At 43.4% G+C, this 18,280-nt stretch overlaps 1 protein-coding gene across 1 annotated transcript in view; it reads right to left on the bottom strand.

Annotated features, from left to right (window-relative positions):
• Positions 1–2,311: 2,311 nt before the first annotated feature.
• The window catches only part of LOC119576735 (serine/threonine-protein kinase unc-51-like), a 96,182-nt gene continuing 80,213 nt past the window's right edge, over positions 2,312–18,280 (bottom strand). The window contains exons 6-18 of the mRNA XM_037924379.1: positions 17,230–17,352; positions 6,948–7,182; positions 6,518–6,786; positions 6,183–6,402; positions 5,933–6,057; positions 5,422–5,693; positions 5,198–5,297; positions 4,500–4,763; positions 4,057–4,286; positions 3,805–3,940; positions 3,438–3,614; positions 3,077–3,219; positions 2,312–2,922 (exon numbers count right to left, since the gene is read on the bottom strand). Coding sequence (XP_037780307.1) covers positions 2,707–2,922; positions 3,077–3,219; positions 3,438–3,614; positions 3,805–3,940; positions 4,057–4,286; positions 4,500–4,763; positions 5,198–5,297; positions 5,422–5,693; positions 5,933–6,057; positions 6,183–6,402; positions 6,518–6,786; positions 6,948–7,182; positions 17,230–17,352 — 2,510 coding nt within the window. The 3' untranslated portion in view covers positions 2,312–2,706. The remainder of the gene's footprint in view (positions 2,923–3,076; positions 3,220–3,437; positions 3,615–3,804; positions 3,941–4,056; positions 4,287–4,499; positions 4,764–5,197; positions 5,298–5,421; positions 5,694–5,932; positions 6,058–6,182; positions 6,403–6,517; positions 6,787–6,947; positions 7,183–17,229; positions 17,353–18,280) is intronic.

Below are 18,280 nucleotides of genomic sequence, written 5' to 3' on the forward strand. Positions count from 1 at the left end.
TAGATAGTTATATAATGGAATCATGCAATATCAGAGATACATTTTCTTAAACATTTTCCTGACCCAAACAAAAAATATGGTTAAACCCAATGTCTAACATGAAACCTAATTTGAGCCGGAATTTATTATATGTGGCTCGAATTTCCACAGTCATACATAACTACAGTCTGAGCAGGATCTTACTGACTATCACTGCATAGGCTGTTGAGTTGAGGTGGGAAGTTAGTGTTCCATTTTTGAATAAGTACATCCCTCATATACAAGATCATCATATGTAAACAAAAACAAAAAGATAAAAATAAAACTTAAACAAGCTCTGCAAGCAAGTCCTACAAAAAGGAGAAACAAACTGATTTAAAAAACACACACACACACACTCACAGAACAAAAACTTTGTGGCAATCAAATCTTAAGCTATTTTTTCCTGAGTAATTGTTATAAGATATGAAAGACAAAAGAAAAAAGGCAAAACATTGTGGAGTTTGTTAAGTAATTAGAGTAACCGGGTATAGACAAGGTCAGGATACTTGCATGCCTTCTCAATGAGAAAAACACTGTATTGAGACAAGCTAAACAAAATAGTTACTTTCTTTTTTTTTCCCTTTCCAATCAATTTACTTAAAACATAAGAAAAATCATAACTATACTCTACAGCATTTCAAATTCTCGATCTATACTAAACTGGAAATTATTTTTATTTTATATTTTGTATTTTTTTGCTTGTAACAAATATAAATAGTCAACTACACCTCTGCTAGCAGTACAAACCAAGTACTGCAAAGGCCAAGTCCTTTACTGCCACTTTCTTTGCATATATCAATAAGTATACAATGCTACTTCTACTAACAATAGCATAATTGAAATAAAAAATATATACAGTCACCAAATTCAAATGAGAGAAAAAAAAAATACAAACTTCTGGTAATAATTCCAATTCCATGAGAAAATGGAACACTCAAACACAGGCCATAAGGCTGGCCCAAAATGGCAGACTAAACTGAGCACGATATCAGGAGTATTGTAAAGTTATTTGCAAGCACTTGATTCACACAACACTTCCCAATGTCAGAACAGTGAATGGCTACACTATCTGCTCAACTATTTCACATGTTTGAAGAGGAAAACACTGCCCACATATAACCTCTGGTTGCCATTTTTTTTTTTATTCCTTTTTAGTATTTGTAAAAAAGAAGAAGAAAAAAAAAGTATATCTACTGACTCTCTGTGCTACATATGCTGTAACAGTGAAGCATTACCAGAAGATGGCATCCATACAGAATGACTGTTCCCTTGAAAACCATAGTTATAATGTGCCCTATAATCTCCCACACATCAATTACTCCACAAAACATTATTCTCAACAAGCAACTGTAAATACTGAATTGACCATGCTGTAAGAAGTACGTTCCCAATTTATAAATGATTGACGAACAGTTCTGCATGCTACTTGAACAAACACTAGGGAGGTCCACAAATTTTTGGTAGTAATGTGTTGCTATGGGGAAAAAAATTTGTACCATGATCTTCTCAGGCCGATAACTGCTGTTTAGAACAAGGCTACAAACACAGAGGAATTGGTTGTTAATAAAAACATGTATAACATCTCCAACCAGAGCTTGCTTGAGGAGTAATATTCATATATGTATATATGTGTGTATATATATATAAAGCACATAGAACATTGCTAATTACATGAGGCATGATTAGTTGCACTGCCCTATTTACTACCTTCATTTACAAACATTTTCATTCCAAGCAAAGTAGAAAAAAAAGGTGAAAAAAAATACTATTTTGAAAAACTGACAGACCACAAAGGAAGATCACATTTCTGGATGCTCTGATTCTTTTTCTTCTTCTTGGGTCACATTGCTCTTAGAATCTCAATATTTCTTCCACACTTGCCTCCAACATTGGCAGGTGATGTCAGTGAACAGGAAGCAGCAATAGTAGATTCGTTAATACATGCATATGCCAATGTGAATGAGATACTTCATATCAAATGAAAAACTTAAGTATGAATAATATTATATATGACACTATGTATCATGTGTGTTGTGTGTGTGTGGTGTGTGTGTGTGGTGTGATGTGTGTGTGTGTGTTGTGTGATTGTGTTTGTTGATGTGTGTGTGTGTGTGTTGTGTGTGTGTGTGTGTGTGTGTGTGTGTGTGTGTGTGTGTGTGTGTGTGTGTGTTGTGGGGGGGGGGGGGGAAGAGGGAGGGAAATGTGTATGAGGGGGGGTCAAGGTGTGTGTGTGTGGGGGGGGGGATAATAGGATAAACATTATGCCCACCCTCTAAAGCTTGCATTCTTATTTTTTTTTTACGGTTAATCAGTTAGGGATGTAACCCAATCATAATTAAATATCAACAATTAAATTCCTTCACCCTGACAGTGAGCTTCAATTGGATTTTACTGTGTCTTCCAAATATTCATCATCAATAAGATTGAGCATGGTAAGTATGAAGCCTTTTAATGGTCTATGATCACAATGAATGAATGTCTGATTACCTCTGTTCCACTTCCCCAATCCATTTCTAGAAAATGCTATGAACTTCAACTTTATGGGTTAATTCCTCTTAAAAAAAATATTTCAAACATTTGTATAGCAATACAAAGTCCCAGTTCTAAACTCAAAAAGAAATAAACCATTTCTTAATAATTGATTAGGGCATACGTACACCACTTCTCTTAACCTTTCTCCTGTGCCTACGCTTCATTTGTAGTGTACGCATGAACTACACCTTGTTCGTGAAGGAGAAATAATCGTCTTTCCACTGCCTGTTTGTAGCGTGTCAGTAGTGAGCGGTCGGACTCATGAGCCACTTGCTGAGCCAAGGCGTGGAGGAGAATTTGTGCAGTCTGATAGCGGCGGAAACACTCCTCGGGCTTTCCAAACAGTTCGTCCAAGGCAGCACTTTGACACTGGAAAAATTATATTTAGCATATTACTAATGTGTAAATTATTATAATTCAGGAGAAAAATGAAAAATGAATACCCTTCAACAAACAAACAAATACATTTATTTGAAGCCCAAAATGTTATCACATGGAATTATTCCAAATTTTAACAGCTTACCATTTCAATAGCATAATTATAAATAAGTTTATCAGCAGTAACAGTAGATGTTCTTGGATCTACTGAAGTAATTGCTCCAGCACTATTCAGCTCCTTGCACACACCCAGGGCTTGGCGGAAACGTTCACTCAGTACACCCACAACTACAAAAAGATTTTACAAAAATTAGCCTCACAATATATACCTATAGATAACTGACTTATGAAATCCAGCAAAATTAATAATAATAATAATAACAATAATGCTAAAAGTTTAAGAATTTTGATTACCATAAAACTTTTGCAGGAGTAAAATTCTTTTTATTTCCCACCAGAAATGAGGAATCAAAATGTAATCAATGACAGTACATGTGAACACACACCATTCTTTACAGCATTGGATGGCTGAAGTCTACTTGTGCTCTTCTCATGTTTTGCAAGGGTGAGCGCTGAGGAGAGCAGTTGCAAAGCCCGGACATACAGCACAAGCTGCTCTGCACGCCGCTGCCACTCTGGGGGTGGTGATGCTAGTGCCGAACCTTCTGTGTCTTTTGGTGAACCTGGAAAAGGCAGGCAGATAAAAGATTTTGTGGTCAATACATATGGTTGATTTGTCTACTATATCCATTTGTTCATGTTTATAAACATGGATTAAGTGGTGATAGAATTAAAAGTACTATTTAGCAGTAATGTAACAGATTTCAAGGCAAATAGGAGCTAAATGTACTCTTCACAATCTGCTTCCCTTACCTGACACAGAATCTCTCATAGCTGCATTCTGTCGTAAGGCAGTGATAGGTGCTGCTCGAGAGCGAGCCAATTCAAGGATACAATCAACCAAAGCCAAAACGAAGTTCAGCTTAGCCAGCGTCTCATTGTGCTCTCGCTGAAAATTAAAGTTCAGTATATATTTTTTTTTCTTTGGTCTACTAATCAAACCTAGTATGAGTACACTTGTTTCCACAGAAAATGCCTTTTAAATTCCATAAAACCAAACATTACCTCCATAAGGGTTTCCTGGTGCAATGGTGGAGCATAGAAGGCAACCGTATCATCTCCCTCAGCCTGGGCTGTCCCTTGCAAGAGAAAAGCAGGTGCAGATTGACCATACTGAACCAGCTGTCTGCCAGGATGTGGTGGACTGGGTGCCTGTGCTTGCCACTCCAGGAGGTGCGACTCTGTGCGGGATCGCTGGAGTCCACTGCCATCTACACTCATTTCTTGGGACCCTCCTGAAAGCATACCAATAGGTAAGATATTGTGTAGAACTGGAGCTTACCTATTACTGTTAAAAGTCTTCATTCAAACAAATTTCAAGATTTAATAGGACAAAATAATAACAATGCCTTAAAGCGCAGTTAAAGCAAACCAAACACTGAATGACAAAAAGAATCAAAAGTAATGACAAACAAAAGAAAAAAAGGTGAGGAAGAAGCTGTACTGACCAGTAAAGGGGTCACGTGATACAGAGGTCATTTCAGGAAGTGTAATAGCACGGTGCGGGGCAGTGAGGGTGGTGTTGCCACAGATGTCGCCAGCAGGGTTATCCTGACCAAGCCCTAGTTTTGTGGGAGAGCCCAAGATGGGGGGCAGCACAGGGGGAGCTGAGAACATTTGGGGAGGCAAGTGGGGAGGTGTACGTCGTCCAGACTGGCGCAAAGGAGAGTTGGTGGGAGTGAGGCGCCCACCTGGGACCACCTGGTTGTTACCTGCAGCATGACAAAGCTACTATTACCACACAACAAACATTTACTCAAGTGCTTAAAATTAGTATAGTCACCACGAAAAAAAAAGAAAAAAAAAAGGAATAAAATAGCAAAAGCCTCCACATTTCCTTTCTTTTCATCCTTGGCAAACAAAAAAGCTAAATATAGCTCATATGATGGTAATATTCTACTTACCATACAGCAAAACCAAAACAAAATTACACAATTATCTACAACCAATTTAAATTCACAAATGATTGCCAACAATTTTTTTTCAATAAATTACAACACCAGAGCCATGTACCTGCAATACTATACCTTAAACTGAGCAAAGTACATAACACATAAAACCAAGGACTAGTGGGACATATTATCTTAACCATTTACAATGTTCTTAAGCAACCACACTCAGTCTGGGTGCAGAAGATTTAAAATACCTGCAGCAGCAGCAGTGGTTGGAGGTGTAGTGGAATAGGAGCTTCCTGATGTGGATCTCCGGCGCCCACCCATAGGAGGTGTGCCTATTGTGAACTGGACCTAGAACACAATTACAATAAAAATTAGGCAAATCTGTATTAAAGTATAAAAGTAGCATGCATCACAAACAAGATTCAAATAGATATTCCTAAAACAAAAGCAAAATAAAATGTAGTCAACTTACAGCTGGTGGAGACAAGGAAGCAACATCGGGGGCTCTATGATCAGACACCCTCCGCATGTTGATGGGCTGCGAACGAGGAGGTGGTGATGGTCTGTTGGTAGGAATACCATGGTGTCTGGGAGATTCAGGTTGCAGTGTGGCAGATATTTGGTCTGAAGATCCTGAGGAGGTCATCTGGTGGAAGGTGGCTCTCTGAGATGGCACAGGAACGGGCTCTCCAGACCGGCATGACTCACTACTGCTGCTTGAGTGTGTGCTGCCACTGCTTCCACCTGATATAAGATATGATCATCATTTACTTGCATTCAGGTAAAATATAAGCAATTTTAAAATGAACAAACTTGCAAAGAAAAATTAATAGTTAAAATCAAATGTGTGAAGAAACTGTGATGAGGTATGTTACTTCTACAACACTGCAAACAATGTAGAACAATAAAATACCAAAATAAATTTGAGAGATAGAGAGAGTGAGTGAGTTGAAAATCCACATAGTATGATCACTAAGACTGACCTTGCACTGGGAGGTGTGAGGGCCGGGGTGATGTGGGCACCTGGGGAGTTAGAGGGCCATACTGGGGTTGGTTTTTCTGGTACATTATACCTCCTCCAGGCTTGGATAATGTACGACCACCCCACCTGAAATATGCATTACATAAGCAACTCCACAATAACAAATGATCTTGCAAAAGTCATAGATGATTATAGATACCATACATTAGGGCAAAGAATATATTGCTCCAGACACAGGAGAAGTGCCTTACCCTTGTGCACCTCTAGAAGGTTCAGGCTCACTTGGCAGTTGAGCTGGCACCATCACAAAGTCCTCAGCCTCTTCTGGGGCTGGAGCATTGTTTGCTCTGGGCACTGGGGTAGGTCTGGGAAGAGTGGTGGTGGCACTAGCTGGGGAGGCTGGGGGTAAGTCGCCGGCACTACGTTGATCAACACTCATACGAAGTTCCTCAGGAGATGGTGGAAGGTTACCTGTTTTGCAGAAACCTATTTGTTATGTATATTTAAAGTCATTATCTACATAAATAATGAATAAATATAAACATACCACATAAATCAAAAGATTCATTATAAGAGTTATACTTACCAACTGGAGGACTGGGGGAAGGTTGTGTATGATGGGCATATGCCCCTCCACGACTGACGGGCTTGGGCGTAGTTGCGGGGGCAGGTGAGGGCGAACGTACAGGCACAGACGGAGAGCCAGTTGCTACGGAAGGTTTCTGTGCTGAAGAATCTACCATGCGGATGAAGGGATGATTGAAGAAGGTTTCAAACTCCATCCTGTCTTTAGCATTTCTCTTCAGCAGTCCCATCAGGAGATCTACTAACTCTGGTGATGTACCAGGAGGTATTCTGCAAAGAATATTTGGTTGAGTCATCTGCCAATGAAATGCCTATACCTCACATGTAATCTCTTGAAAAAATAATCAAAAACAAAATAATAAATGATTATTGTATATATAGACAACAATTAGTTAGCTGTACTTAATGCAAGCAGTTACCTCGATACCAACCTTGGAGCTAAATTTGCATTCTTTTCATAAAACTGTTTTAAAGCCTGTGGAGTCTGGGCTTGAAATGGTGCCTTTCCAGTCAGGCACTGGAATACTATTGTTCCGAGTGACCAAAGGTCAGCTTTGGCATCATACTGCAGCGACATAATGACTTCAGGAGCCATGTACATAGGGGACCCACAGAGTGTGGCTGCCATTACTCCATCTTGTAGGAATCTTGCAAACCCAAAATCAGCTGTAAGAAAGAAGATAGCAGTGAGACATAGAGAAACAACTTGCATGTGAACAGCTACAGCTAGTTCAGTGTCAATAATGGATATATAGGGAATTTTTACTTTTGTAGATCCATAATACATGTCTCTATGGATATATGGATATGGACATCATGTATATTTGTAGAAATACATGTATAAAGATAAATCTTTCAAATTCTAACTTGAACAAAAGTAGGTCAAAAGGTAATATCTATCAAGAGTCCCAAAACCATAAAAAATAAAGAGTGAGTATGTGAGTGAGTGAGAGAGAGATTTTGTGTGTGTGTGTGTGTGTGTGTGTGTGTGTGTGTGTGTGTGTGTGTGTGTGTGTGTGTGTGTGTGTGTGTGTGTGAGTGTGGGGGTGAGTGGTGAGTGAGTGAGTGAGTGATGGTGGTGAGTGAGTGATGTGAGTTAGGAGTGTGAGTAGGGTGGGTGGGTGGGTGGATGGGTGGGTAGGTGATGGGTGGGTGGTGGGTGGGTGGAGTGGGTGGATGGGTGGGTGGATGGATGGGTGGTTGAGTGAGTGGGTGGGTGGGTGGGTGGGTGGATGGATGGATGATGGGTGGTTGAGTGAGTGGGTGGGTGGATGGGTGGTTGAGTGAGTGGGTGGGTGGGTGGATGGGTGGTTGAGTGAGGTGGGTGAGGGTGTGTGTGGAGTGGATGGATGGGTGGATGGTGGTGGTGTGAGTGAGTGGGTGGGTGGGTGGGTGGATGGATGGGTGGTTGAGTGAGTGGGTGGGTGGGTGGATGGGTGGGTGGATGGGTGGTTGAGTGAGTGGGTGGGTGGGTGGATGGATGGGTGGATGGGTGGTTGAGTGAGTGGGTGTGTGTGTGTGTGTGTGTGTGTGTGTGTGTATGTGTATGTGTGTGCGCGCGCGAGCGTGTGCCCGCGCCAGTGTTCTTGTCATATATGGATAAGCATGCTGATATACAAGAAAATACTAAAAACATGTAATAAAAAGTTATAACCTCACTAAGCAGAACGTATAACTCAAGAAGAAAGTAGCAGACCCTTTGAACACTTACACTCAGGCCTCGTGAGAAAGTCCTCTGGACAAGCCAATTTTTCTTCTTTATTCCAACTTTCGACTACTTTGGCAGGCAGTGTATAACAGGACATTCTCAGTTTCTTATTGAATATTCACTATATATTCCCAATATTCCTCTTTTATTCACTTAATAAATATCTACAATGTCTTTTCTTTGGTTCTTTGCAACGTCACACCCACCACGCATCATCTTAAAATATTTCTGAAAAAAATAATGTCGATATATATATACACACACACACACCGCTTTTCAATGTCATGCAAGCACGTTTGGAGACACACTCAAGAGTCTTGGCAAGGATAAACCCTCACAGATTCAAGGTCTTTCCTCTAATTAAATATCGCGCTCTAGACGAAAAGATCAAACTCCAAAACACATACCACTGTTAATGCCAACAAGTGCAAGTTTACATCATATGCATAACAGCTGGCACATGGAAGTGATTTTGAGACAGGCAGGCAAGCAAGCAGGAGGGATGGAGGGAGGGAGAGAGAGAGGGAGAGAGAGAGAGGGAGAGAGAGAGAGAGGGAGAGGGAGAGGGAGAAAGAGAGGGAGAGAGAGAGAGAGAGAAAGAAAAGGGGGGTTGAAAATGCAGGGGAGGGGAGAAAGAGAAAAGAGCAGCAAAATAAAGTTTTCAAATCTTCTCCCTCGTTTTCAAGCTGGCCTATAAATACCGGACTGTGGCCTCGGTTACCTAGCCCGCTGAACTTGCTCGGATAGTTGCTTGCAAGGCTCCCTGGCAGTTGCACAGCGCTTCTCAATTCTTCTTTTGTTTCTAAAGGACAGACTAGACTTTTTAAGACCTTTTGATCCTCCTTTGAGAAAGCTACTCACAAATTCCTTCCAAGAATAATGGTACTTTGTTCCCTTAGCACGCCAGCTCATTCCTCGCAACTTGCACCGCACTGGACCAACATTTCGCTAAAAATAATACCGGTAGTATAATCCGAATCATTCGCACATACAAAAAAATCACTTCAGAATAACTTAAATGCTTAGTAATAAAAAAACAACAACTTCAATTTACAGGGACATGTTTTAAAACCTTGAACCCCGGACTCAACAAAGGATAGTGGACCCTTTTCCTGCCACCCAACCCACCCGCCCCCTCCCTCCTGCTTTTAATTCACTATTTGGTACTAAATCGACCTTGCTTTCTCTCACTATAATTGGATGAAGGGATGTACTCTCCATTCAGTAGGTTTCCGTTCCGTCAAGGTATATTTAGTTTTTTTTTCTTTCTTTCTTTTTTTCTTAATCGTTTCAATTAGTTTGCCTCTTTTTCTAAACTGGTATCATTATGAATCGGTAACTTTTAGCAGCACTAATTTTGCAATGTCTAAAATTATACTTGATGGGCAAGTATAAAGGATTTTAGTTTTTCTTTCACTGAAATCATTCAGGTCAACATAGGTTCATCATCATTAATGTTGACAAAAGTTACGTATTTCAGTCTTTCCTCCCTTTCGTATGAAAATCCAATCACATACAGTCTATAATCACTAAGCACTGCACAACCTCTAAATCCACCGTAGAGTCTTCCATACTTCGAAAGAAAAAAATATCACTGCATAAAACACGAGCACTGGGTCCGTTCACCGAGAGAGGACGACCGACATTACTACTCACTCTTAAGGCAGACGAGGTACTGAGGCAGCGACGGACGGCGAGGCCCGAGGGTGAAGGAAGAGTTGCCACGCGTCGCCAACCTTTGCAATTGCGGACTGACCGATTAAAACCTAAGTCGTGACATCAGGTGCACTTATGAGGTCTAAGGGTACCAACGAAGTGAATAGTTTTAATGTATCTTATGACTGACTGGGGGAAAGAGTATTGCCTAGTATCTATGGCTATGCGAGATACAGTTATTTCCAAAGTCCACCTGCCCTACTCTATGCCAAGACACAATATCCATCAGGCTACAAATACCTGCAGAATCGGAGCGTTCAATACTACCTATATCTGCAATTCTAAATGTATGATAATTCGCAGAACAGAATCCAAGATAGAAAGCGCTCCCGGGCATGGAAACCAGTCCGACCCGCCAGACAGCTCGGCACCACTTGCGTCTCTCCGCAAAGTATCGCTCACTCGCTGTGCTTAGTCCCTTGCCAGTGCTTTCCTCTCGAGATCAAAGTCGCTTCCACACCACTCACGATACAAAACCACCGACCTGCAATCACACCATTGGCGGAAATTCGTTAACCCGAACGAGACAAAACGGCACGCAATAGAAATTTTGAAACTCGAACAAAAAAACATTGGCGCTTTCCACTCAGATCTGGCTTTCACCGGCTGCCGAAAGTTATCGTTCGGCGAGTCCCAGCTGGAGCGGGGCCGACCTGCACGGCGCCCGAACTGCATGACGAAACCCCGGCAGAATCTTGCTCCTCCTCTAGTCTCCAACCCCCTCCCCACCCCACCCGGTGATGCTACGGTTTTCTTCCTCCCTCTCCCCGCAACTCTCCCTGAAAGAGGCTCCTGGGACCTGAATACCTATCGAGAGGTCAGCAAGCTTTCTACACATTGCGAGAGGCCCAATGAACACGAGAACTCCAGGCATAAGCTGGAAGGCCACAATGCTTACCTGAAAGTCAACGTGTTCCCGGAATAAAAACATAAACAAACGTGACGCATATGGCGCAAAGACCCTTTAGTCGATGACTACGGGACCTGATAACACCATGTCACGCAACTACCAAAAAATACGGCAGGAATCAGATATTACTCGCTGTCACCATTACCAATAGTCACATGCGATAAAAATATCTCGTACTATTCCCGACGAAGAGACCGAGTTTCCGAAGACTTGTATGCCTTATCTTTAAACATCAAGACTATTATAAACGCGTATGTGTGGCGTAACTAGAAGAAATGAGTTTACGCGACTAGCTACACTCTTTCCGATCAATATTCCAACCATAGCGGACACGCCAGATAAAATCATGCTTTAACAAACATTACTTTCAAGTCGGAGTGCTGTGCAAGTCCTCAAAGCGACTGTTGCATACGTGTGTTGAATGTCTATCTATTCTAATCAACAGGAAAAGATCTCAATATTAACTTCGCTTACAAGATTGCTATATTCACCTTTTCTCACCCCAATACCTATATTCAAAACGTGTATTTCGATTATGGCATGGAGAGAAATTTGTTCGTGAGACTGGAGCATAATTCCAAGAATCGCCATGAAACGTAATTTTCCTTTGTGAATATAGAACACCTACGTCACTTGCAGCTGGTCCACAGGCTAGTAGCAGCTGGTCCACAGGCTAGTAAAAGCATTACATAATTCCAGCTCTCAGTTCGAAGAATGAAGCGGAATCATTTTATCCATGATTTAATCAAGCTCTGGCGTGTCTGTACCAAAGCAATTTTCGTCCGAGATAAAGTTAAATCAAGCTTAATTTTTATTTGTTACCGAGTTTATTAATCCAATAGAACGCAACGAGCTTACAACTAACAGCGCAAAAACCGTCTCCAAACTTGTTCATTTTATGCAAACAAGGACCTGCCAGCGACGTCACGTTACGAGATAATCCATTCAAGAAAGTCTCTAAGCGCCTTTATTCTCGTGGCATCTCTCATGGCTTCTCTCCTGGTATCTCTTCGCTGCGAATTCACGAATCTCTGCGCTTCCCGTACCTGTTCGGGCGACGGCGGCGAGGCAACAACAGCTGTCCCTTTCACCTGTCGTCCCTCACAGTTTGTGGGTCAGGCAGGCTCGTTCCTACGCCGTTCGACAGTGCCACAAGGTTGATTCCCGCCTGGCACTGAACGGGAATCTCACTCATGAAAGCTATCGGTGCCTCGCCAAGAGTGAGTGGCGTGAAATAAAAGGCACACAACAACAAGAAAGATAATAAAACATGGTGAGAAAGAACATGAAGATAACTGTCGTCCCCCACTTGACAACTTGACAGACGAGCCGTCATGCACAAGACAGTACACGGAAGGCTGAGGCTGCCCTCTCAATTTACCTGCACAACACAACTACAGCCGAGTTTTTGCATCTCAGGTAAATATAAACCCTCACTGCATTGGAGGACGAAGAACACCGCAAGCATGTGTCAGAAAAGGTGCACAAAATCAAACAAGAAGAGTAAAAGTGAGTCCCGTGTGATGATCTAACCAGTCATGGTAACCAGATACTGGAAGTGGCTGAGACAAAGCAGATGCGTTACACAACTAGTCTTCATCCAGCCAATGGCGCCGACCAAGGAAGTGAATGAAGCTGAACAATTCAGCACCTATACTGACAAACAGAGATAAACAAACAGACGAAGGGAGAGACATGCAGACGGGAAGACAGACACAAAGACGCAAAACACACACACACACACACACACACACACACACACACACACACACACACACACACACACACACACACACACAGTGAGAATGAATTGCTCTTCCCCAAACCTAACATGAATCAACCCACAACTGCACTACAACGCAAAAGGATCAACACGCAACCAGTTTGGAGTAAATTAGCAAATTACCCACATATGAATAGCTCTAATAATAATAAGTGGGACTCTTTCTTTCTGTCTTCTTGGCGAATCATTGCACTATCCAGGGGCAGAACAGCCGAAAATAGCCCCAAGGTCTCCCGCAGGCTAGAAGGCGAACTCCTTCTGTGCGTCTGCCTCACAAGGCCTCATCATCAAGTCAATATAAATAAATAGCGCCATCCCTGTAACCTCGGCAAGCAAATGGCCGCTGCGGTAAGCCAAGCAGAGCTCACGTGGTGCCCACGTGCTTGCAGGGCTGAGCTTGTTTACATCATGCTCTCCCGTTACCCCTCCCTTCCCCCATTCCTCCTCACCGTGAGCCACAAGGAACAGAGCTCTCTGCGTCCAAAAAAGAACGGGCAAGTGCTCGCGGGTGTTCTAATCTCAAGAGGTTTGCTTTATAAACAGACATGCCTATCGGATACGCAACTTCCTGCGAGGAGAATTCACACTTGCAATTCGCACATTCCTCGCCCTCGCTGCACGAGCCTCCAAACCCACAGATCCCCGGCAGGTATGTCAGCGGGAGAAGCTCAGGCTGCCGCTGCCCTTCCGTAAACAGGTCGGCACCTTCCTGTCTGGCGCTGGATGGCCCGGCAGCTCCCTCGCACGCTGGGGAGTTTCCGTCCATAGCTGCCCACAGAGACACAAGGCACGCAGTTCCTTATACACTGCCCTCGATGACATACGTCGTAGATCTCGACCAAAGACTTAAACCGGAGCACGATCTTCCGAGACACGACACAGACACATGTCCCCTTACCCTCTACCTCCTTACTCTCCTCTCCTCTCCTTTTCACCCTCCTCACCTCTCCCCCAACCCTCCCTCTTTCCCCTATAATCCTCTTTCCTTCTTACTTATTCCCTTTCCCCCCAATCTCTTCCCATCGCTCCACCCCATTCCTCCCCTCTAGCCAGGTGTCTCCAACAATCTCAGGTGAGTTGACGAGATACGTCGATAAAGATATTGTCCTAGTTTCGAGACAATCATTTATTCATGTCAATCCTCACCTCTGCCCTTTCCACGCCACCTCCTTCCCCGTCCCAATTCCTTACACCCCCATTCCCGTTGCGCCAAGTTCTTGACCAAATTCTCTATCCTCTCCTCTCCTCTTCTCTCTTCTCTTTCCTTCTCTTCAGTTCAGTTCTCTTCTCTTCTCGCATTTCCTCTCTACTCTTCATGAATTTCCTCTCTTCTCTTCTTGCATTTCCTCTCTTCTCTTCCCTCCTCTTCTCCTTTTTCCTCTCCTCTTCTCCCTTCCCCTCCTGTGGCGATGAACTGTCTTGACCGCATTGAAGACATCGATATTCCGAACAGAACTTTTCCACCGCCAATGCCTCCTCGTGCAGACCAATCCCGGCGCATTTTCTTTTTCCTGAGTCTGGTATTCTCTATCTCTTCTGCTTACTTCGTATTCTTGAGTTATCTGCTTCTTCAGATAAGTTTCCACACTCTTTCACTCAGCTACTCACTATATTCACTATCACTCGCTCGTTCGTTAGCTCACTCACTCCATCGTTGGATCTCTCACTCGCTCGTTAGCTTTCTCACTCGCTCGTAAGCTCACTAACTCGCTCGTTTTCTTCACTCACTCGCTCGCTTTGCTTACTCGCTCGTTAGCTCTCTCACTCCCCCGTTTAACTCACTCACTTGCTCGTTAGTCTCTCTGTCGTTTAGTTCACTCATTCGCTCGTTAGCTCTCACTCCCTCGTTTAGCTCACTCACTTGCTCCCCCCCCCCCCCGCAACATCACATGTTGAGAACATGTTAAGAAACCCTATCGTCCAGCAGACTGCCGAGGAAGGCAAGCCCAGCCCGAGTGTGTCATAACTGCTGGCCTGTCCTGCTGAATCCACGTCTGCCTCGCGTGCATTCTGACGAGCCCTCCTACCTTCTTTTCCTCTGCCCCAATTATCCAGCAGTGAACCACTATCCCAATGAACTAAAATCCGAACACAGGCACATGTTCACGCAGAATAAAGGAAATACAACCATGAGGAGAGAATAATTTCCATTCTCTCTGTTAATACTCATTTTATGTGGGCTAATCTATAAAAAAAAGTGCCCAGGTCTGAATTTCACAATCGCTTGCAAAAGCACTCACATATTCTGTATATCTGTCTGTCTGCTTACTTGTTTTATACCTCCCTCCCTGTCTACCTCTGTTTCTCCTCATCTCTTCTCTTTTTTTCTCCTCTACATCTATACATAGGTCAAGGCTGCGCATGACGTTCGCGGACCGTACGACCTCCTGATGACGCTTGCGAAAACAGCCACGGTGTCCACTCCACGTCTTTAAATACTCTTGGCTCTGTGTCCCTCTCCTTTTTTTCCCACGCCCTTCAGACGAAAAGTGTATCAGATCACGTCCAGCCAGACACACACACACATACACACACACACACACACACACACACACACACACAGAGAAGCAGAGAGAGAGAGAGAGAGACGAAGGAGAGAGAGAGAGAGAGAGAGAGAGAGAGAGAGGAGAGAGAGAGAGAGAGAGAGAGAGAGAGAGGAAAAAGAGAGAGAGCAGAGAGAGAGGAAAAAGAGAGAGAGCAGAGAGGAAAAAGAGAGAGAGAGAGCAGAGAGAGAGAGAAGAGAGAGAGAGGAGAGAGAGAGGAGAGAGAGAGGAGGAAAGAGAGAGAGAGAGAGAGAGGAAAAGGAAAGAGAGAGAGAGGAAAGAGTAAGAGAGAGAGAAAGAGAGAGAGAGAGAGGAAGAGAGAGAGAGAGAGAGAGGAAAGAAGAGAGAGAGGAAGAAGAGAGAGAGAGAGAGGAAAGAAGAGAGGAGAGAAGGAAAAGAGAGAAGAGAGAAAAGAAGAAAGAAGAGGAAGAGAGAGAGAAAGAGAGGAAGGAGAGAGAAATAGAGGAAGGAGAGAGAGAGAGAAGAAGAGAGAGAAGAGAAGGAGAGAGAGAGAAAAGGAGAGGTCACACAAACATACACTCTTTGAAAACAAATGATGCCGAGGTCTAAAACGTATAGTTTGCGCACATGAAATCCCATTTTGATGCGAAGCACACTTTCTGACCGCCATTATTCAATATCAGATCGTATACATCAATCTGTAAACGATTTGCCGGCGGCGCCATAATATTATCATCCATGCAGCCTCTGGAGACAAAATAGAAGATTCATTATTTTCTCCGGTGAGTGGTGAGGTAAACAGCATGACGGTGCCACATCTCGGTGCAACATCACGCACAACAAACCCTGTGTGCAACATCAGGCAACACAAAACTCCGTGTGAGGGGAATTCGGCACATCACAACACCCGGAACAAGTAACAACCCACAACTTGACAATATTTAGAGACCGAATTCTGGGGAGGGGGGGGGGGGAAGACATGGCAACCGAGAATTATAAACAAACAAAAATAATCTGTTTGGGAAAAAAAACACGTGGTTTCTCGGTCTCTCGTTGTCAATAAGGGGATTTTCCTTCCGGGCAAAACCTTCACCTTTGGCTTTTTTGTGCAAAATAATAATAAAAAAACATCAACACTACCGTCACCCGCGTCGACTCTCCGTATTTCATTTTTTCCCCTCGCTCTCTCTTTCTCTCGTTCTCTTCGGCTTGTCCTCTTCTACTCCATTCTCCTCGATAAACCTACTCCTTTGCTTTTCCTTCTTACACAAGTCTTCGAGCAAGAGTCACACAGAGGGCGAATGACTTGCCCTCGTCCTTCCCCTCCTCCTCCTCCTCCCCTTTCCCCTTCCTTCCCTCCCTCCACTCCCCTCCCTTCCCTTCCCTTCCTTCTTCTTTTTCTTCTTCTTCCTCCTCCTCCCCTTCCATTTTCCCCAACCTCTCTAGGACGTCCAGATGGGAAGTGGCTCCCTAACCCCCCCCCCCCCTATTTCCTGTACCATTCGTTATATAACTCACGTTGCTAGGCAGTTCCTTGCCAAAAATGGGTACGCATGGCCAGGCGGGTACTTTTAGGGCCGGTTTATGTTTCGTCCGCATATGTGTCGGTATGTATGCGTGGGTTTGCGAGTGTCGACTATGTATGAATATGAACATGTAGGTTACTGTGTGTCTCTAGAGTGCATGGATATGTATGTACGGCACCGGTTGGGGTATGAACGAATGGTTTGGTGAATGTTTGGGCAAGAAAGAACGGTATGAATAAAACGCTTGCTGATGTCCATGAATGTGTGAGTTAGTGTTTATTCATGGATGCTTATAGACATATGTATGTGTTACAATATATCTATAGTGCATGTGCATGACTATATGGGTTTGCTTATGTCCTTGAATGCATGGTTATGGACGTACATGGACTATGCATATTGACAAACGTATTGGTATATATTCAAGGCTTATCGCAGGTTGGAAATGCAGACGACAAAAAAACGCGTTTAAATACGTCGCCATGCACGAAACGAAACAAAACAAAACAAAACAAAAAACGAAATGACAAAACCCTTGAACCCACAAACACAAACCCACTACTCACCGATCTTGAGTGTAATCTGCTGCGGCGCTGGGTTGGGCTTGCCGGCGTGGGCCAGGAGGATGTTCTGCGGCTTCAGGTCTCGGTGCACGATCCCCTTGCCGAACAGTGCACGCATGGACTCCGCTGTCGAGGGAGAAGAACAAACATGATTATGATGAGTATTAATGACACGATTAAATGCTCAATTAAATATATAACTAAAAAATGCATAACTACATCATTATAACATCGTAACGTATTTCCAATGAGTATAATTGAATAGATATTTTTCTAATGAATATGGTTATAAAGTAGATGTCTATACTGGGAAGAAATGCAGTTATCTACCAAAGTGCCCTTGACTCGAATAAAACACATTACATTTCACAAAACATTTAACAAACAATTCTCAGACAAGTAAAGTTCAACTCGATCAAAATAAATAAAAAAGAACAAAAAACAAAGAGCGCCATGCACACAGGACCCTCAACAAAGATTAAGGATAAGGTTATTATACAATCGAATACTAATTGGATGATCAATAACAACAGTAGACAACATGGGGAGGGAGGTGGGGGAGGGGGAGGGAGAGGGGTAGGGGAGGGGGAGGAGGGGGGAGGAGGAGGAGGAGGAGGAGGAGGAGGAGGGAGGAAGAAGAAGAAGAAGAAGAAGAAGAAGAAGAAGAAGAAGAGAAGAGGAGGGAGGAAGAGGAGGAGGGAGGAAGAAGAGGAGGAAGAGGAGGAGGGAGGAAGAAGAGGAGGAGGGAGGAGGGAGGAAGAGGAGGAGGAAGAGAAGGAGGATAATGATGATCAGCTGTGAGGAATGGAAGAAAGGAAAGAAGAACGCCACACGCACTCAAAACATCGCATGTCGCAGAAGGAACAAAATTCCTTCATTTCTCTTTCCTGTCACATCTCGGCGAAGGACTCGGACCTGCGTCAGAGGAGAGATTCCTTGGCCTTTGTGACGTCGTTCGTTCAGTTGCTCTCTCCGTCTCTGTCTCTGAGAGAGAGAGAGAGAGAGAGAGAGAGAGAGAGAGAGAGAGAGAGAGAGAGAGAGAGAGAGAGAGAGA

This window comes from Penaeus monodon, chromosome 9 (genome assembly GCF_015228065.2).
Source record: "Penaeus monodon isolate SGIC_2016 chromosome 9, NSTDA_Pmon_1, whole genome shotgun sequence".
Taxonomy (NCBI): Eukaryota; Metazoa; Arthropoda; class Malacostraca; order Decapoda; family Penaeidae; genus Penaeus; species Penaeus monodon.